A 17,335-nucleotide genomic window follows, 5' to 3' on the forward strand; every position below is an offset into this window, starting at 1 on the left:
CGCAATCGAAGATGGCGCACGCATAAGTTAGGAGCTCCGGAGGGGCCTGCAAATAATCCTGTTAAATCTACACCCAGCCCTGGGGGCAAACCGCAATCGCAGAGCGGGAGAGCTGTGGAGGACACTGCAAAACCGTGGATCCCGAACGGAGCGAGGCTGAGAGGCTCCGGTGAAGGTTGGGGAACTTCGGAGCTGTCTGCTCGGCGGGCCCTGTGGAGCCAGGGACCTGAGTATGAGCACGCGGCCAGCGAAGAGAGGGCCGGCGGCATACGAGGAACAGGAGAGACCGGGAGCGGAGCGGCTTAGCGGGTGACGGCGCTGGGACCAGGGGGCACTCACTGGGTCGAAGGAGTGCCGAGGGCTTCCTGCGGAGACTCGAGGAGCGAGCCCCAAAGAAACACAGCAGCAAGGAGGCGGGCAGAGCCGCTGGGCCCCGATCGCTGGACAATCGGCACCTGCGCCCGGAGTCTGGCAGAGAGAACACAGGATCTGACCCGCTGGACATATAAGAACTTCACGGGGCTGCACCGAGGAACAGAAAGGAGATGGCGGAGGCCCGAAATCGGCGCCCCGGAGTAGGGTGAGTGCAGCAGGTGGTTCTCCTGGCACTCCGGCAGGGCTCCACTGGAACACACCTGCGCCCCCAAAGATCAGCACCCTGAAGGGGGCCCTTAAATAAATAAATAAATATATAATAAACAGAGAAAGAGAAACCCCGGCGGGCGGTTGCGGAACCTGGGCTGAGGGGCCTTCCGGCCTCGAACGGTGACGAGTAAAGAGACACCGACTGTCTGTGGGATCCCGGCAGGCCTGGTACGATAAGTTGCCACGGGGATTGGAGGCGGAGAGCGAAGGGGGAGGCCAAACGGAAGCCAGCGAGATCCCAGAACTCGGCCCAGCCTGAGTAGAGCGGGAAGGGAGGAATCGTGTAGGAGACCGAAGTAAAGCCGGCCTATCGCCCAGATCTGGGAGGTGGTCCTCCCCGGGTGCCAGATGTCCCCCAAGAATCGCCATAAAGGTAAAATAATGGACAATATGACACCCGCTGAACGCAAGGAGGGAGAGCCTCTGGACCCTCCCCAGCTTAGAGTGCAGGACACCTTAGATAAGATCCTAGGTGCAATTGAGGACACTAAAACTACTCTACAACGTGATATCAACCAGGTCGCAGTTGAAGTTGGCCTGCTGAGGGCAGACCACCACAAGTTAGTGGATAGAGTAAAAGACACGGAGAATGTCTTGGCTGAAATTGCACCGCAACAAAAAGACCTAAAAGCCAAGGTGACGTGCCTAACAGATAGGGTTGCGCGCCTAGAGCAAAGAGCAGAGGACGCGGAAGGCAGAAGCCGCAGAAACAACGTGCTAATGGGGGGGCTACCGGAGGGGGCCGAAGGAGCGAACATGTTGAAGTTTCTAGAGGAATGGTTGCGTACGGTCGTGGCCCCGGGGTTCCTGACCCCTTTCTACACCCTGGAGCGGGCGCACCGGGTGCCTTCAAGGCCTTTGGCGCCGGGTCGTCCTCCGTGTGTGGTGATCGCCAGACTCCTGCACTATAGAGACAGGGATATTCTTCTACAAAGAGCCAGAGAAGCGGGCCCTTTTAAAGTCGCGAACGGGGAGGTGACACTATTCCCCGACTTCACACTGGACGTTCAAACCAAGCGAGCCTCATTCCTGACAGTCAAGAGGGCCTTGAGAGAGGAAGGAATCCAATACTCGCTCCTTTTCCCGGCAAAACTAAAGGTGACCATGGACGGTAAGACCACATTTTTCCAGACTCCCGAGGAGGCGTGGGACTGGCTGGAGGCCCGAGGGACCCAAATGGTGCGACACACAAATGGGGGAGTACGCCGGGGCTCGGGTAGACGACGAGCCAGGAACCGACCCCGCTTGGCACCAACCCAGTCGCAAAAGGAAATGGGGAAAAAGGCAGCACTAGAGGCTGCTGCCTCCATGAGCAGGGAAGAGTCGCCCCCCAGGGACTCAGGCGGAGAGTCGGACAGCACGGTGATGTCCTCGGTGGACGGGTCGAGATGCTTGGTGCAGGCACCAAGGGTGACCCCCCAGACAGCGGATGAGCTTGGGTAATCGAAAAAGCAGCGCAGCCCTGAGGTGGAGATGGACAGCGATCTGGTGGCCCCTCCGGGCGTGGTCCCCCCCACCAGAGTCTCGTCCATTCCGACAGTATGGCGAGAACTAGAGTTGACAGTTTGACTGAGTTGGACAGTTGCACAGTATTTTGGGCAGCCTTCTGTTTAGGGGCGCCCTGGGGAAGGGGAGTTGGGGTTCAAGGTTGTTAGTTTTGATGGCGCTCTGCAGTAGGTGGGTTGTTAGGATTAGACATACAGTCAGACGCAGAAGGTCTCAGCCCAATGGGGCGGGCCAAGAAGGAAATGTTACGAATGTCTTTCCGATATGGCAGAGTATAATATGCTAACATGGAATGTGCGGGGATGGGAACACCAAACAAAAGACACAAAATTCTGTCCTACCTAAAATGGAGGGGTATCCAAGTGGCGTTACTACAAGAGACCCACTTAGCAAAAGGAGAAGCAGAAAAGATAAGGCGAAGATGGAGGGGTCAGGTGTATGCCACGGAGTATTCTGCATACGCTAGTGGTTCCCTTTGTAGTAGAATCCACCAATATTGACCAAGAAGGCAGATATGTGGTTTTAGAAGGAAGGTTACACGGTGTGCCAATTACCCTGAGTTGCATTTATGCCCCTAACCAGGACCAGATCCCCTTTATGACACGTCTGTCAGGTCAACTCACGAGTCAGCGGGGGGAGGCCTCTTGTTAGGGGGAGACTTTAACAGCGTGTTAGATATAGAACTAGACCGCTCCACCCCGCCACTATCTGGGGCAATGACAAGCAGAGTAGCCCAAAAACTAAGAGAATGGCTAGATGCATGGGAATTATTAGGCATATGGCGTGAGCAAAACCCTGCCGAAAAAGATTATTCATACTACTCAGGACTCCACAGGGTGCACACCAGAATTGACAGGGTGGTTTGTACAGCAACACTGATGCAGGGGATGGTCCACTCTGAATACCTGGGACGCACGCTCTCTGACCATAATCCTCTACTGCTGACTTGGAGAGTGAAGGAGGTTAGGCCCCCCATCCCGATGTGGCGATTGGCCCCTGGAGCCTTAGAGGACCAGGTGTACAGGAATGACCTTCGTCTCTTCCTGGCTGACCATATTAAAATTAACGAGGGATCCACTGACTCTAGATCCATTGAGTGGGAGACCCTTAAAGTGACAACCAGGGGATACTGCATGGGACAGACGACGGGGGTGAGACGAACGCTGGAACGGGAACTGACCAGACTCGAGAAGGAAATACATGAGGGGGAACGGAGACAGGGAACAGGTGAGCAGGAAAGGGAAAAGTATGCCCAGGCACGGAGAGACCACTCCCAAGTTGAGGAAAACTTAGATGCCATAGTGTGCAAAACTATATGGCCTCATTACACACTGAGGAGGGGAGATCAGGCAGAATTCTGGTATGGCTGGTAAGACCTGGAGGGGAAGGAGAGCCTATCACCAAGGCGATAACCATGGAGGGAGAGGGAAGACACGGTCCGAACGCTATAAATGACGCTTTCAAGGAATACTATGCTCATTTACATAGGAAACCGGGGGAGCTCGACGACCCTGCTCTTGGGGCGTATCTGCAGCAACTCCCATTGCCAACGCTGGCAAATGAGGAACAGGAGGAGATGGGAGCAGCTGTGACAGTAGATGAGATAAGGAATGCCATATCGCAATTAGCGCCAGGGAAGACACCAGGGACGGACGGCTTGCCTATGGATTTCTATAAGAAATACGAAACCTTACCGGCCCCCAGACTGGCGGAAGTGTACTCTGAGGCACTGAGCCGGGGTATGCTGCCGGCCACACTGAGGGAAGCATTGGTGGTCCCACTGCCCAAATCTAAAGCTAGAGAGACATCTGTTGCTAACTTTCGCCCCCTGTCAATGCTGAACAATGATTTTAAAATACTTAGCAAAGTCTTGGCCAATCGGCTGCTCGGCCACATGCCCAAGCTGATACACGAGGATCACAACGGGTTTGTCCCGCATCGGAGCACATCCCTTAACTTGAGGCGGCTATTTGCCATCCTACATATGCCCAGGGAAGCGAAACCTTTGACTGGGGTACTACTCGCCGTGGACTTCGAAAAAGCCTTTGATTCAGTTAGGTGGGACTACCTGAGGACAGTGATGAGAAAGATGGGGTTAGGAGAGGTTTGGGTAAAGTGGGTGGACCTGCTATATGCGTCCCCCCCTGGCTAGAGTGAGGACAGGCAAGACGGTATCTGACACCTACCCAATTCACAGGGGCACTAGGCAGGGTTGCCCTCTATCGCCACTATTGTTCACACTGGCCATCGAGCCGCTGGCAGCCCAACTACGAAGGGATGGCAGGGGTAGAGGGATACAATGGGGACAATCGGAGCACATTGATTCTCTTTATGCAGATGATATACTTATCTACCTCGGGGACGGAGAGACGAGACTCCCCTGGGCTCTGGATGCCCTGGAGCAGTTTGGGTCCTTATCGGTACTGCATCTCAGTAGGGGCAAAACATATGTTTTTCCCATGCTAGCGGGATGTGACCGGCCCGTTTCGTGCCCCGAGGATGTAGGCTGGGCGCCGAGGACATTTAAGTACCTGGGGATACAGGTGTTCCACGAGGTGGGGGACCTCCGTGATGGCAATCTTGGGAGGGCACTCCGCTCCCTACGTTCCTCAGTGAAGTTCTGCGCTCTCTGAGGCTAACCATAATGGCTAGAGTTGCACTGTCCAAAATGATAGTCCTGCCCCGGTTACTTTACTATTTCGCGAATCTGCCGCTGCTGGTCAATTCGGCGTGGTTCCGCGAACTTAAAACGCTGATCAGGGAGCTTATATGGGACGAAGGCCGTAGACGTACGCCACTTTCGACTCTTTGTAGGCCGACACACATGGGGGGCCTGGGAGTCCCTGACTTTGAGTTTTATTATTTAGCATCACAATTGCAGTGGATTGCGGCGTGGATGGGAGGAAAGGGACAATTGGATAGATGCACTGCTCAAGGAGAGATTGGAATGGAACGAATCATTGCGCGGATGGTGAATATGAAAGGGACCAAGCAGGCGGACAGTATGATGACGAGAGTAGCAGCAGCATGTTGGAATAAAAGTACGAGAAGAGAAGGGGTGGGACAGCCTTATTCCCCGGAGCTCCCACTCTCAGTACTAGGAGAAGGAACAGATGAGAGGAATCTGGTGGGCTTTGGCCTCCGACCCTGGAGGAAAGCGGGAGTGGGGACAGTCGGGGCGCTGTTCCGAGAGGGGGTGCTGAGGTCTTTTTCGGACTTAACAGAAATGGGCGTTCCAAGGGGACAGTTTCTCCAGTATAGGAAACTAACACACACCCTTAGAGAAAACTGGGGAACGATTAATGCAGAGCCTCCCACCCACAGAATACTACACTTACTACTAACGTCTGGTGGGGAATCTCACTTAATTGCTAGGATCTACAGATCCCAAAATGAGGAATCACTGGATGCACTACAGCCCCGAAGAGAACAGTGGGAAAAGACAGTGAGCAGGGAATTAACAGATGCGGAGTGGGGCAGGGCACTAGCATATCCTCGGACGTTATCCAGAAACACCCGGTTGAGGTATATACAGTACAACTATATGCACAGAACATACCTCACCCCACACAGATTGACAAGAATTTATGGGGGAACCCCCAAGTCATGTCCTAGGTGTGGAAACGTAATGGCAGACTTTGATCATATGGTGTGGAACTGCCCTGAGCTCCAGAGGGGCTGGGATGTGGCGCTGGCAGACCTGGCACGAGTGATGGAGATGGAGATTGGGCGGTCCCCAGCGTTGTGCTTACTGGGTTTGAGGGCGGAGGCGCCTCTAGGGAAAGTGACGGGACGCTTCCTGGACCTGGCACTTGTTCTCTATAGGAGACAAATCACGATGGGCTGGAAATCTCCCAGCTGCCCATCAGCGAGCGAATGGAGACGGGACGTGTCAAGGTGGGCCTGAGCAGAACTGCAAGTGCTGAAAAGTGAGGAGGCAAGGGGTATGCGCCAAACCCCCATTGCCCTGGCATGGGAAGAAATACTCCTGAGATGGGATAGTCAGACTAAGGAAGGGGGGGTGGCAGTGGAAACCCAGAGTGACTAATGGGGCAAGGCACGAGGCAGTGGGGCAGGATGGAAAAACCAAGAGGGAAGGAGTGGAGAGAGGGTGACCAGGACCATCTGGAGCAGGCAATGAAGGGGACGGGATGGCTGAACTCCAAGAGACAGGACATGGATGTTCTCAACCCCCAAGCACATCCATCTCAGTTTGAGGAGACAGGGACAATAATCATAGGAAGGTACTGGCCCGGCCTCAGTTGAATGAAAGAGGGGAAGAAAAAAAAATATAGAAGAACAAGGAAACAATGAGTAACACCCACCACTGCCATGAATGTAGCCTGTTTGAAATAGCGCCATTAAGTTAAAATAATAAGTAGTTTTAGAGAAGTCTGCGATACGGACACGCCGGCACTCCAGGTTAAATGCGACCACAGGACAGGGATATACCCCTAAGTCACTGAAACAACCTAGGCACATTGCATCCTTAAGGAAACTGAACACGTCTAGGATAAAAAGAAATGTGGTGGGAGCATCAGAGAATGCAGGAATATGTTGTATATTCAAAGATCAATTATATACACTGAATGGAAACCTGTTGATGTCACCAAGAATGTTGCAGATGTAATGCAGTGAAAGTTAATAAAGATATATTTAAATAAAAAAATGTGCAGGAAGGTGTCCCTTCCTGCTACTTCTATGTGTGCTGCAGAATGCAGCACACATAAGAGTTACAAACCGCCATTAGTGATTGTTTATGTTCAGGAAGGGATGCCTCCCTGCACATAAGCAATACTTCCGTTTGGTGCAAGGATTCCTGTGTTGGTGCTTGCAGCTAAATTTAGCACCAGCGCTGGGGGAAACACAGGGGTTCGCCATATTTTGGTAAATACAGCGCATCCCAGCGTTTCAGAACTGACACAGCGCAGCCAATTGTGGCGCTGCACCAATTCCATGTAAATTTGGCCCTAAGCCTTTTCGACTTCACATTAGAAGTACAGTGACCTTTTATACTGATGAAGTGGAATGTACGCGAAGGGCAGCAGGTATAGAGGCGGGGCATTTGGGCGGAAGGAGCAACTGTAAAACTTGTCTTTGTAATTCTTTCTCATTTCTGCATTTCTAAGTTTTTTCAAGTAAAGTAGACAGCTCAACCATATTTCCCCATCAGTTGTGAATTAGATTCAAATGTAAAGTCGAGCCAAATAAAAATCAAAATGACTTTCATACGAGACGCCTATTCGTGTGGAAAATAAATCGTTTCAAAATGTTGTCGTGTGTGCTTTCAGTCTGTGGTTCATTACCTCCGACATGCTTGCTTTTCCAGTTGATTTCGGTGTGAGCGCTCAGCTGGACCGGACCATTGGGAGAAGGAACACGTTCATTGGAACCCCTTACTGGATGGCGCCCGAGGTCATTGCTTGCGATGAGAACCCGGATTCCACCTACGATTACCGAGTGAGTGCTGCTGCGGGTTTATAATTCAAAACAGCGTTGTGAGAATTGTCTTCACCAGTAAAATGGAAATGTATACCTGAAAGGTAGAACTGCAGCAAATACTGTCTTGTTCCATGTCCTTCAATGCCAGTGGCAAGGGTTTGTGTGCGATAATTATGTCTGCTCCTAAAATCAGACACGGGTGTCTGGTCATTTACTCTGTCCTTAAATTTGCGAATAATATGCAGATTATGGTTCCTAGTGCACCAAAATCCACAGGCCTTTGTGGACATGCCACAGGCATTTTTCCCCGATAAATAACTGCAGGCTTGACCTGCGCAAACTATATGGAGGAGACAGGTTTTATTGCACCCAGTGTGCAATGTGTGCAATAAAAGCCGAAAAAATCATCATTCTGATATGTGTGGTAACAGGAGATCGCACACGTACTCGAAGTTATTGGGCCGCGTCTATTGAGGACCGTAATGCCAAAGAGAAGTGGGTGCAAAAAAACAAACTGAGTAGGAATACATTTTGCGCATACTGTAGGTTTAGTTTTTGCACCCGATTCCGAGTTATCTCCATGCAATAATGTCTAGATATAACTATTTGCTAAAAATTGAATCAGGAGAAATATATATTTTTGTAAATTTATGGTGCAGAATTAAATCCAGCCAAATACAGGGTGGATCACTTCAGTGCTGGAATTAGATTTTTTTTACTTTGAAGCCATAAATTGGATGGCAAGGTGTGGCAAACAAAAGGGGGTAGAGTCACAAGTGACAGAGCCAATCAGTCAACATACATTTACAATTAAAAACCCTGCAACAAAGAAATTTGCAACAAGGAGAAACGTGACAGTAAATCTGTTCTGGCTTAATTGGTTGCAAAGGATGCATTTTACAATATCTTTTAAGGTTAAATCACCTATTACAGAGAGTGTTTTGCACCTAGTAAATCAGAGACTAATAATAATAATTGTAAGATAACCCTTATTGTTATTACTCTTGGCTGGAGAGATCTTTGTTTTGTCTACTCACAGTTTTGATTCATGAAGATTTTTATTTTGTGTAAGTAGGTAAGTGGGTTACTGCTCTTGACACAGAGATCCTTTACATGGTTGCAGTTCATAAATTGCACTCGTTTAGTATCGCTAAGGAACTAATAACCAACATCAAGGACCTGCATACAAACTTTAATGCATGACTTTAGAACTTTTTTGTTTTACCTCAGTCTGGTGTTATCATAAGGCTGCTAAACATGTTTTTTTGGGTAGTAGACAAGTCTTATTATTACATACAACCCAAGCACTGTTTTACATTTTAAAGCATGACTTTGTGTTTCTCCCGGCTATGCACTCTTAGCACACAGTCCCTACTGGTAAAGACGATATGTAACTCCTACACCTTGAAACTCTTATTGTCCTATATAGTATCCTGTACATTGATTTAGATATGTTCATGTTTTACTGTCAATGTATTACGTGTGCATGTGATGTAAAGTGCTCTGGCAACCTAAACTGGGATGAGTAGATCTATAAAAAAGTTAAATAAAAAATAGCGCTATTTAAATTGTTACTTATGTAAATACCCGTATAGACCTATACATCTGACACTCCTACAGTGCATGCATATCTCCTATATACAGGGACCTGAACAAAGTCAAAACCTTGCCTCCAAATCACAGTTTATCTTAAGTACCTAAGAAGTGATAACAAGCTCTGTGCCTTTGTTTGTGCTCCATTGCATTGGCCACTAGGTGTTTGGCTCCAGGTAGCTTCCAGCCTGGAAAATACTCAAACAAAAGGAGGGTTAATGGCCCTTTAAATTCGCCTTTGTTTTAGGCCCAGCTGGAACTTAAAGAAAGCCTCCCTGTTGCCTGCATGTTACTACTCCAAACAGAAAGCATACAATGTGTGAGTGCTGCTAAATTGTCTCCTAGTGTTGGCAAATTATACCAGGACAAATTCAGCATATTTCAGAGGGTCCTCAATAATAACTGCCAGATCCAGGATCCATTTGGATCCTCTTTACTTCCAGCACTGTATCACTTTCCTGAACACAGAAGAAAGACTATGTTCAGACTGACTGCATTTCCCTTGTCCAAAAAACGCAATATCTAGTATAAACAATAGTCAAAAACAAAAGGGCTTCATTTAGAGCTTGGCAGACCGGATACTTCATAAGAGACTTAGTGGATAGTTCATCCACCATTCTGCATGTGTATTATTTTGAAACAAGAACACTGTAACGGTTATGGTATTTTTTGCTGCGCTCTGTATAGTTTCCTAAAAAGGGTGCACTACTCTCAAGGCCAACCATCCCAAACAAACACCCCAAAAATTACATATAGCATAAATATGGGAGAAGCACTCTCCACAGACGTCGAAACATTACATATGAAGCAGAATTTTTGAGATAGAAGTTATTTTTAAATCAGAGTTACATATCAACTCATCCATATTCATAAAAAAATTGCTGAAAAATAAATCCAATTACGTTGTGCTTTCTTTATTTTTCGACTGTACAATTACACAAATAAGAACACAGTCAAAGTGTTTGATCTCTCAACATCGGGGCTCCATAGGGGCTGATAAAAATCCTATATAACATCAAACACTCCTTTTATTACGATGCATATGCTGTTTTGGACAATGTACAGGATGTGTATTTGGCATGAAGTAATATTATGATCACGTCATTCATTGTAATGAGAAGGTGAATGAAAATTGCGGATGAATTGATATCTAGGTTTATTTGGAGTGCTTCTCCAACATTTATGCTATACATGTGCATTATAGCCTATGGTACTTGTAAAACAGTGGATGCGATATCTGCCACATTATTGACATAGCATCCAGTTGGCTGAACTTTAAATATCTCCCAAAATCCCAATATTATGCTCTAAGAGACCTGAGACTGTTCCTGACAGCTGATAAGTGTAAGTTTAGACAGCCACAAATGAGTTGTCTAGGTCGTCTTGTGTTTGTAGAGAGGGTGCAGCCTAGAAAATAATTGACCAATACCACTGAGAGTTTGCCATTCCATAAGAGTATAAAGATGAATCTGTGAGTTCACCAGGAGAGATAGAGTTCTATGGGTGTTTTCTGCTGGTTTTGGCACAAAAAATTGCCAAATGAGAAGTTTATTGAAGAGGAAGGTGGACTATTGTTAGTCAGTGGAACATGAGAGTAAATTTTTAAGAATAGAGGAGGATTTGAAGTGGTTGTTCAAATGATAGTCAAATTAGAAGAATGCTGGAAAAGAAGGTGGAGATTTGTTGCCCCAAGGAATGTAAGAGTGCATTGATAAGAGTGGAGAGATGCAGTTGTTGTTACTGACATTAACACAAAAGAAGTTGGTGCAGTTTTGTTGGGCTCTAAATAAATTCAAGATTTTTTTGTTGGGTTCAACAATTACAGTGACGTCAGCTAACAAACCGTTGAGGAAAATATTTGTGTCCAAACATTTGGACAATGTTTTTTCTTGGATTAGGTGTTTGGTGGTTGATCTACAAGAGTTTTACTTCACTGTAGAGTACATTTCTGGTGCAAAATATTGATAGTGGGTTGCCTCTCTACGTTGGTAAACATGATTCTGAGGATGAGTCTGAAGCTCACATTGATGACAAGTCAAACAGATGTATTTGGACAATTGTGGATGAAGTGATGTTGGAGAAGAAGATTAAGGTAGGAGTTTGGCAAAGATGTATGTTTACAGGAAGTTATTTCAAAGTTGCAACAAAAGTGGAATGTAAGGAAATAAGAGAATGAGTAAGCAAGAGCATTTTGAATGTGAACGAGGAACTATGTGAGAAGGGAAATCTACTTTTCAGAGGCACCAAGTTAATACCTTCCCGCAGTCTGGGAGAGAAGTGATTTAATTGGGACACGTTGGCACCTTGGCATTGTAAAGACCAAAGAACAGATTAGGCAGGATTTTTAGTGGCCAGTGTTAGATCTTCTGCTTGGAAGGAGCATGTAGGAATTCTGTAATAGAGACAAGGTTTTGAAAACTGATCACTATACCCATGCAGAAATGATGTCTTACCAAGTCTCCATAGGAAGAATTTGACATAGGCCCGTTAGGCCCATTACATGAGTGTGAGGAAGTGGATTATTAGTTGGGGCGGATGGTAATCCCCTACAGTCAATAATGCAACTATTCTTAGCAGTTCCAGTAAAGGTGTCAGTAATATAAAATTGATTTCAACCACTGATAGCTTTAGCACAAAGCAGACAGGCTTAACATAAAAAAATATGCATAGCATTTAGAAGTACCAAAAAGTTAAAAGGCAATACCACACCACAGTAAAAATCCCACTGAAATGTATAATGATAGAAAATATGTTAACAAGCAAAATTACACCAAAATGACAAAAGCCCAATAGGGGAAACGTGCATTTCTAAAGTTTTAAATAAAACTAGCACCAAAAGCACAAAGTGGCAACCGCATGCAGCTGGTTGCGCCAGACTGGTACAAGGTTAATTTTTCAGGCTGACAGCAATAATGCCCGGGTTGAGTTTAAGGACCAGGATGGTCCCAGTGGAAAAGTCACCGTCTGAGGTCGACAACCTGCAGTGAAAGCAGGCAGTGAGCTGGTGTCAGGCAAAGGGACTCAATGCTGAAAAACTCCTATGTTCGGCTAGAGCCTCGGCAAAACTGTTGGCTTAAGCTTAAAAAAGCTCTAGTGAAATAAGTTTGAGTTTTCGTGCCCTGAAACGTCTTAAGTGTTGATCGGGTCCTCATTGACAGTTGTGTCTAGGGAGCTGTGGAATGGATTTGAAGCAACCTTAGTGTCGACGGATTCTGACATTGAGCAGAGAATGTAGCAGGAGCTACAGTGAAGACCATGGCACCCTCAGCGGATTGGCTGGCAGGTTGGTCCCAGTCCCTCGACTGTTCTCCAGACAAAAAGTTTGGAGAAATGTTCTAGGTCCCAAGTTTTACAGTTAGGCAGAAGGAGTACACTCTGACACCATCAAAGGGTCTCAGGACCAGAGAATTTGCACATGCGGATGAGGACTCACTCCAGCTGACCCACCAACAGGGTCCAGGGCAGATCCAGTGGAAACTGGTCCACTGGGCTCCTCCAGGAAGGTGGACGTCTTGCAGCTTTTGTGTCCCTGTGGCTAAACAATAGGTCGGCCAGCTGATCCTTGGATTCCACTTCTTTGTCCTGGGTGCAAGTTGAAACAGGTCCAGCCTTTAGGATTTTCCTCAAAATTCTTAACAGCAGATGCAGCCCCTTGTATGTCTTCCACAGGCCCAGTAGTGTTCTGGGGAGGGTGCCTAGGGGTGCCACATTTATGCCTGGCACTAGCCGGTGGGTGGGAGTGACTCCCACCCCCCCTCTTTTATCAATAAGGAAGAATTTTGAAGGGGTATCCCTACCTACGTTTTCAGCAGTTTGTGGGTTTCCTACTGTAAACCATCCCACAGTGCCCGTCTGTACCTAAAACAAAGATGGCAGAACATTCTAACCCCCCCTCCCGGTTCTGAGATCCTGTGTCCACCCTAGAGGTGTGGCCAGTTTTCAAACTGCACAGACAGGCTACAGTGGTAGGCCTGCAATCATGTTTTGCACTGTCACTGTAGTGGCAGCACAGTGTGTGCTGCAGTGCACTAGTGACGTCTAACTTACAGTCCCTGGGTTCACTTCATACCAGATACTAGCGAGTTACATGTAAGTAAAATGACAGTTAAGAGCCTTGCCAGTTTAAACATTGTTTATGGGTCAGAGCACATTCACCACTTTGGCCTGGTTAGCAGAGTCAAAAAACAGCAACATCAGTCAAAACAAATAGGGGTGATCCTGCAAAAGAAACATTTGTACTTGTCACTTATTTTCAATAAGGTTGGAGGGAAAAATATGTGGTGCACATCCGCTCTCACAGTATTATAAATTATGTGGAGAGTATTTTCCAGATGGAGGTGCTTCCCAAAGTCTTTGTTGACTGATAATTGAGTGCAATTTTGTCCCAAGGAGATAGAGGTGTAGAACATATGAATGAGCACGTTATCACCCTGGAACCAATGGGGTGGTGGAGCATATTAATAAAACTCTGAAATACAGCATGCAACTGGCGAGACCAAATGGTAAACCATGGAAGGAATAATTTGAAAGGAGATTGGTAGCATACGGAATGTGCCTACACTCCTCCACAGGTAATTACCCTCTTGATCTATTCAGTGGAAGAAGGATCGGTTCATGGTTGTCTTCGTCTTGGATGGGGCGATCTAAAGGAATTGTGCATGCTCTGGATGCCTGGAGAAAGAAAAAGTAGAGGTGTCTGGGAAAGAGGAAAAGGGTTTTGATACCAAATATGCCCTGAAACCATTTATGTTTCTGCAGCTGATCTGGTAGAAATGTGTGCATCTGTTGGTTGTGCACTATTATCGAAACTTACCAAACCCATGAGAGTAGTCATGACCTTCAAGAATGGATGGAAACTGATGACAGTACGATATAGAACTTGAATTGGCTAAAGTTGTTTTCTGGAACCAAAAAGTACAAGGTGTCTGGGAATGTGGACGATGTGACTGGAGTATGCAAGGAAAATTTCAAGAGCAATAGATCATGCAATTGTTGGATCAATAGTTGGTTTGGAAAAGTGGTCAGTCAAGTAAGAAACTGGAATGTTTAAGTGACTACATTTAGGAATACTAATTCAGTTCTGAAACACATGTTGATAGTATTAGGATGTACTGGATGTTCAGATTCACCTGTTGCTTCCCCTTAACCATAGGATATTGCTCCTACTTATGTTCTGTGGTTTCCCCTCCCTCTTTTCTATGCTTACGTATATTCATTGTCTCCCTCTTCTGTCTATGAGTATGCATCCCAAAAAGGGGACGGAAGTGTGATGTCTTGGGCCGGACCGATGGTCCCATAGGCATCACAGAATCTCGTGCTTGGTGGAGGAGGAGGTTTATTCTACGTGAGTCAGTTATAGTCTGGCAGCTGGCCAGTGGCAGTGGCCAAGGTCCACCAATTAAGTTGCTGTGAAATAATCTCTTATTTTGTATGGGCTGATTCACAAAATCTGTTAGAAATGTAATACCATAGACTTGCTCTTACTGAGAATAAATGTCCATCTTTTTTTGCACATCTCAAAGTTCTAGGAAGTATTCTGGGAAACTCGCAACTGATGTATATTTCCAGGACTACTCTTGTGACTTTTAAAAATGTTTACATGTTCCACATGCGAAAATTTCATAGGACAGAGATTTTACAAAATAAGTGACCAATTCATAAAGACTTTTTTGTAATTTACTCTTGCTGCGCCATTACTTCTGCCTTACTAACGAGTAAGGGTAAGTCACACCTACTTATACCACAACTCTTCGTGAATCGGGCCTTAAATATGTTTTGTTGGTTCTACAGGCAAAAAACATTCCCTCTTGCCCTTGCAGAGTTCTTTACCATATACCCCACCGACTGCTGAAGGGTCACTTTCACACCTTGGAAACTGTTTTACTCCTGTCTTTTAAAGGTGTAAAACTCTAACCACTTTTTATGGCCTCAAGGTACCTGTCAAAACTTTGAGAAGACCCTCCGACTGCCAACATTTTTGTTGTTCACCAAGTGCGGCAGATTACTATGCAGGAACAAATGCAAATCTGCCTCTGAGCAGACTTGCTAATACAGAAAATTCAATAATACTCCACATACATGGCAAACTCACTTAGTTGAATTAGGGAGTAGATTTGAGCTTGTTGCTTGCCACTTAGGTGCAGGAATACCTTTGGGAACGAGGCCAAAAGTTATTAGTGGCTTACAATCTGTGTATAACTCTTTGCACTCACACTGTAACTAGGATATAATGCGTGGGAGGTATAATCTCCCTATTAAAATAACCCAATAATGTTCTTATTACAAGCGTGTTCTGATATCATAACGGGCTTGTAGTAATAAAGATACGTCCCTAGTCGCCTGCAATACATTACTACAGGTTATTAGTGACGTCGTGGACTTCTGGGGCTGAGGCTGGAAAAGTGGAGAGGGCTTACAGCAACCGCCGGCTGTGCCCACTGTCCCAGCGTCATACCGAGACGAGGAAGCGCGAGCTGCGCTGCTTGAGGCCTGCTCCTCGCTGCTCTCAATCCCTGCTCAGCATCACAGGTTCGGAGTGCATGCCGAGCGGGGACTAAGGGCCATATGTACAAACACATTTTCCCATAGACATAGAATGGGTAAAATCCTTTGCTACATCTGGCCCTAAGAGCGGTGAGAGGCAGGCATTAGGCAGAGTATCTCTCACTTCTTCACTTTCCTCCAATCAGGCTGTAATAGGCGGCGTAGCAGCGCGTGCAGTAGCTGCTCTATGGCCACTTTCAGGACCATTCTTACAGCATCATTTGCACAACCTCTTCAGATGGAATGGCATACCTCGTTTGGAAAATGACTCACGTCCTCACGGGATGCGACAAGGCCCACACTGTGACGGTTCTACCCATTACAGGGCTGCTTTGGGGAAGCACTGGACGCACTAGCAGACAGTTCATTGTTCCCAGGTTTGCTTGTGAGGAGCTGGCAGTGCTCATCCGGTCCCGTCTTTGGTCTTTGCATGGTGGACTTACAGTCCTGTTTAACCACCTAACATTTCCGGGACAAAAGTACCAGACTGCAAAGGAAAATTCTGGGATGGCTTGTCTGTTCTCAATTGAACCTGGGATACTTGAGTGCTTTGCATCAGTACCTTTTATATTAATACTCTGACACACCCTCACAAGCACCTGGCTCCCATCTTCTCTTTTTCCAGTAGTCACTGAACCCTCCTACATCCTGGCAAGGAATTAAGCACTCCTAAATGAACAAAAAAAGGACATGAGAGAACTCCTCTAACTCAGTATTCATATAATTTGTGCAGGTCCTATTTACCAAATGTAGCAGGGGAAAGTGCCTGGGCAGTGTTTACAAAGAAATTGGTAAATGTATGCTTCGAGGTTTACAACCTCCTCTGGGCATAGAATCACATACTTATACAATCATGAAAACATTCCAGTTTGTACCAGGAAACCCGTGCCAGCTGTAGATTTTGAGGTGTAAACAGGGATAGGTTTTGTGAATTCCTTTTTTTCTTTTCAGAAGTCTTTTCTCTAAGGTGTTGTGCATTTATGCATTCTGAAATGTCAGTGCTTTTGTGCAGAGGCACAATTTGTATGTCCCCCATTTAGCTACACTGGGAAATTCTTTTACTATCTTTGGGATGGTATGTTCTTGATCCCATCCTGAAATGGGATATTTTCTGCTCTTGACAGGAGTAAATCTCAGACATTTTGCATGGTGGGAGAGAGAAAAGTTTGAAAATACCACATTCCCAGGAACATTCACTTCTCACCCCATCAGTGAGATTTACTTATGCACAGTATTATGATTTGCGAGGTAATTGTAAAAGGATTTATGACAACAAGGTCAACCTCTGTGAACACCTTGCAGTTGTTAATCAAGCAATTTCTGCATGTACGTCAAACATACACAACATATAGCTTTGTGAATCAGGCACACTGTCAAAGTGATAAAATAGATAATGATAATATTAACTAATGAAATAAAAAATTACAATTAATGAGATGGTGAGGTAACGAATGTCATGAACGGAAGGAAATGCCCATTGAAATTGGTTGCTACGGATATGACACGATGGTACTTACAGCAATGTTAGGGGCAACCTGATACCCGTACGAAAGGAGGAATAAAACTGAAGGATGGGGCAAAGAACGGCCTGACTTTGTGGAAACGA

General features: G+C 46.3%; 1 protein-coding gene across 4 annotated transcripts in view; it reads left to right on the forward strand.

The window, feature by feature from the left end:
- Positions 1-17,335, forward strand: part of NRK (Nik related kinase) — a 720,008-nt gene that overhangs the window by 343,838 nt on the left and 358,835 nt on the right. For all 4 annotated transcript variants that reach the window (XM_069212387.1, XM_069212389.1, XM_069212388.1 and 1 more), the window contains exon 7: positions 7,481-7,611. In XM_069212387.1, coding sequence (XP_069068488.1) covers positions 7,481-7,611 — 131 coding nt within the window. The remainder of the gene's footprint in view (positions 1-7,480; positions 7,612-17,335) is intronic.

Source organism: Pleurodeles waltl, chromosome 2_1, assembly GCF_031143425.1.
Source record: "Pleurodeles waltl isolate 20211129_DDA chromosome 2_1, aPleWal1.hap1.20221129, whole genome shotgun sequence".
Lineage (NCBI taxonomy): Eukaryota > Metazoa > Chordata > Amphibia > Caudata > Salamandridae > Pleurodeles > Pleurodeles waltl.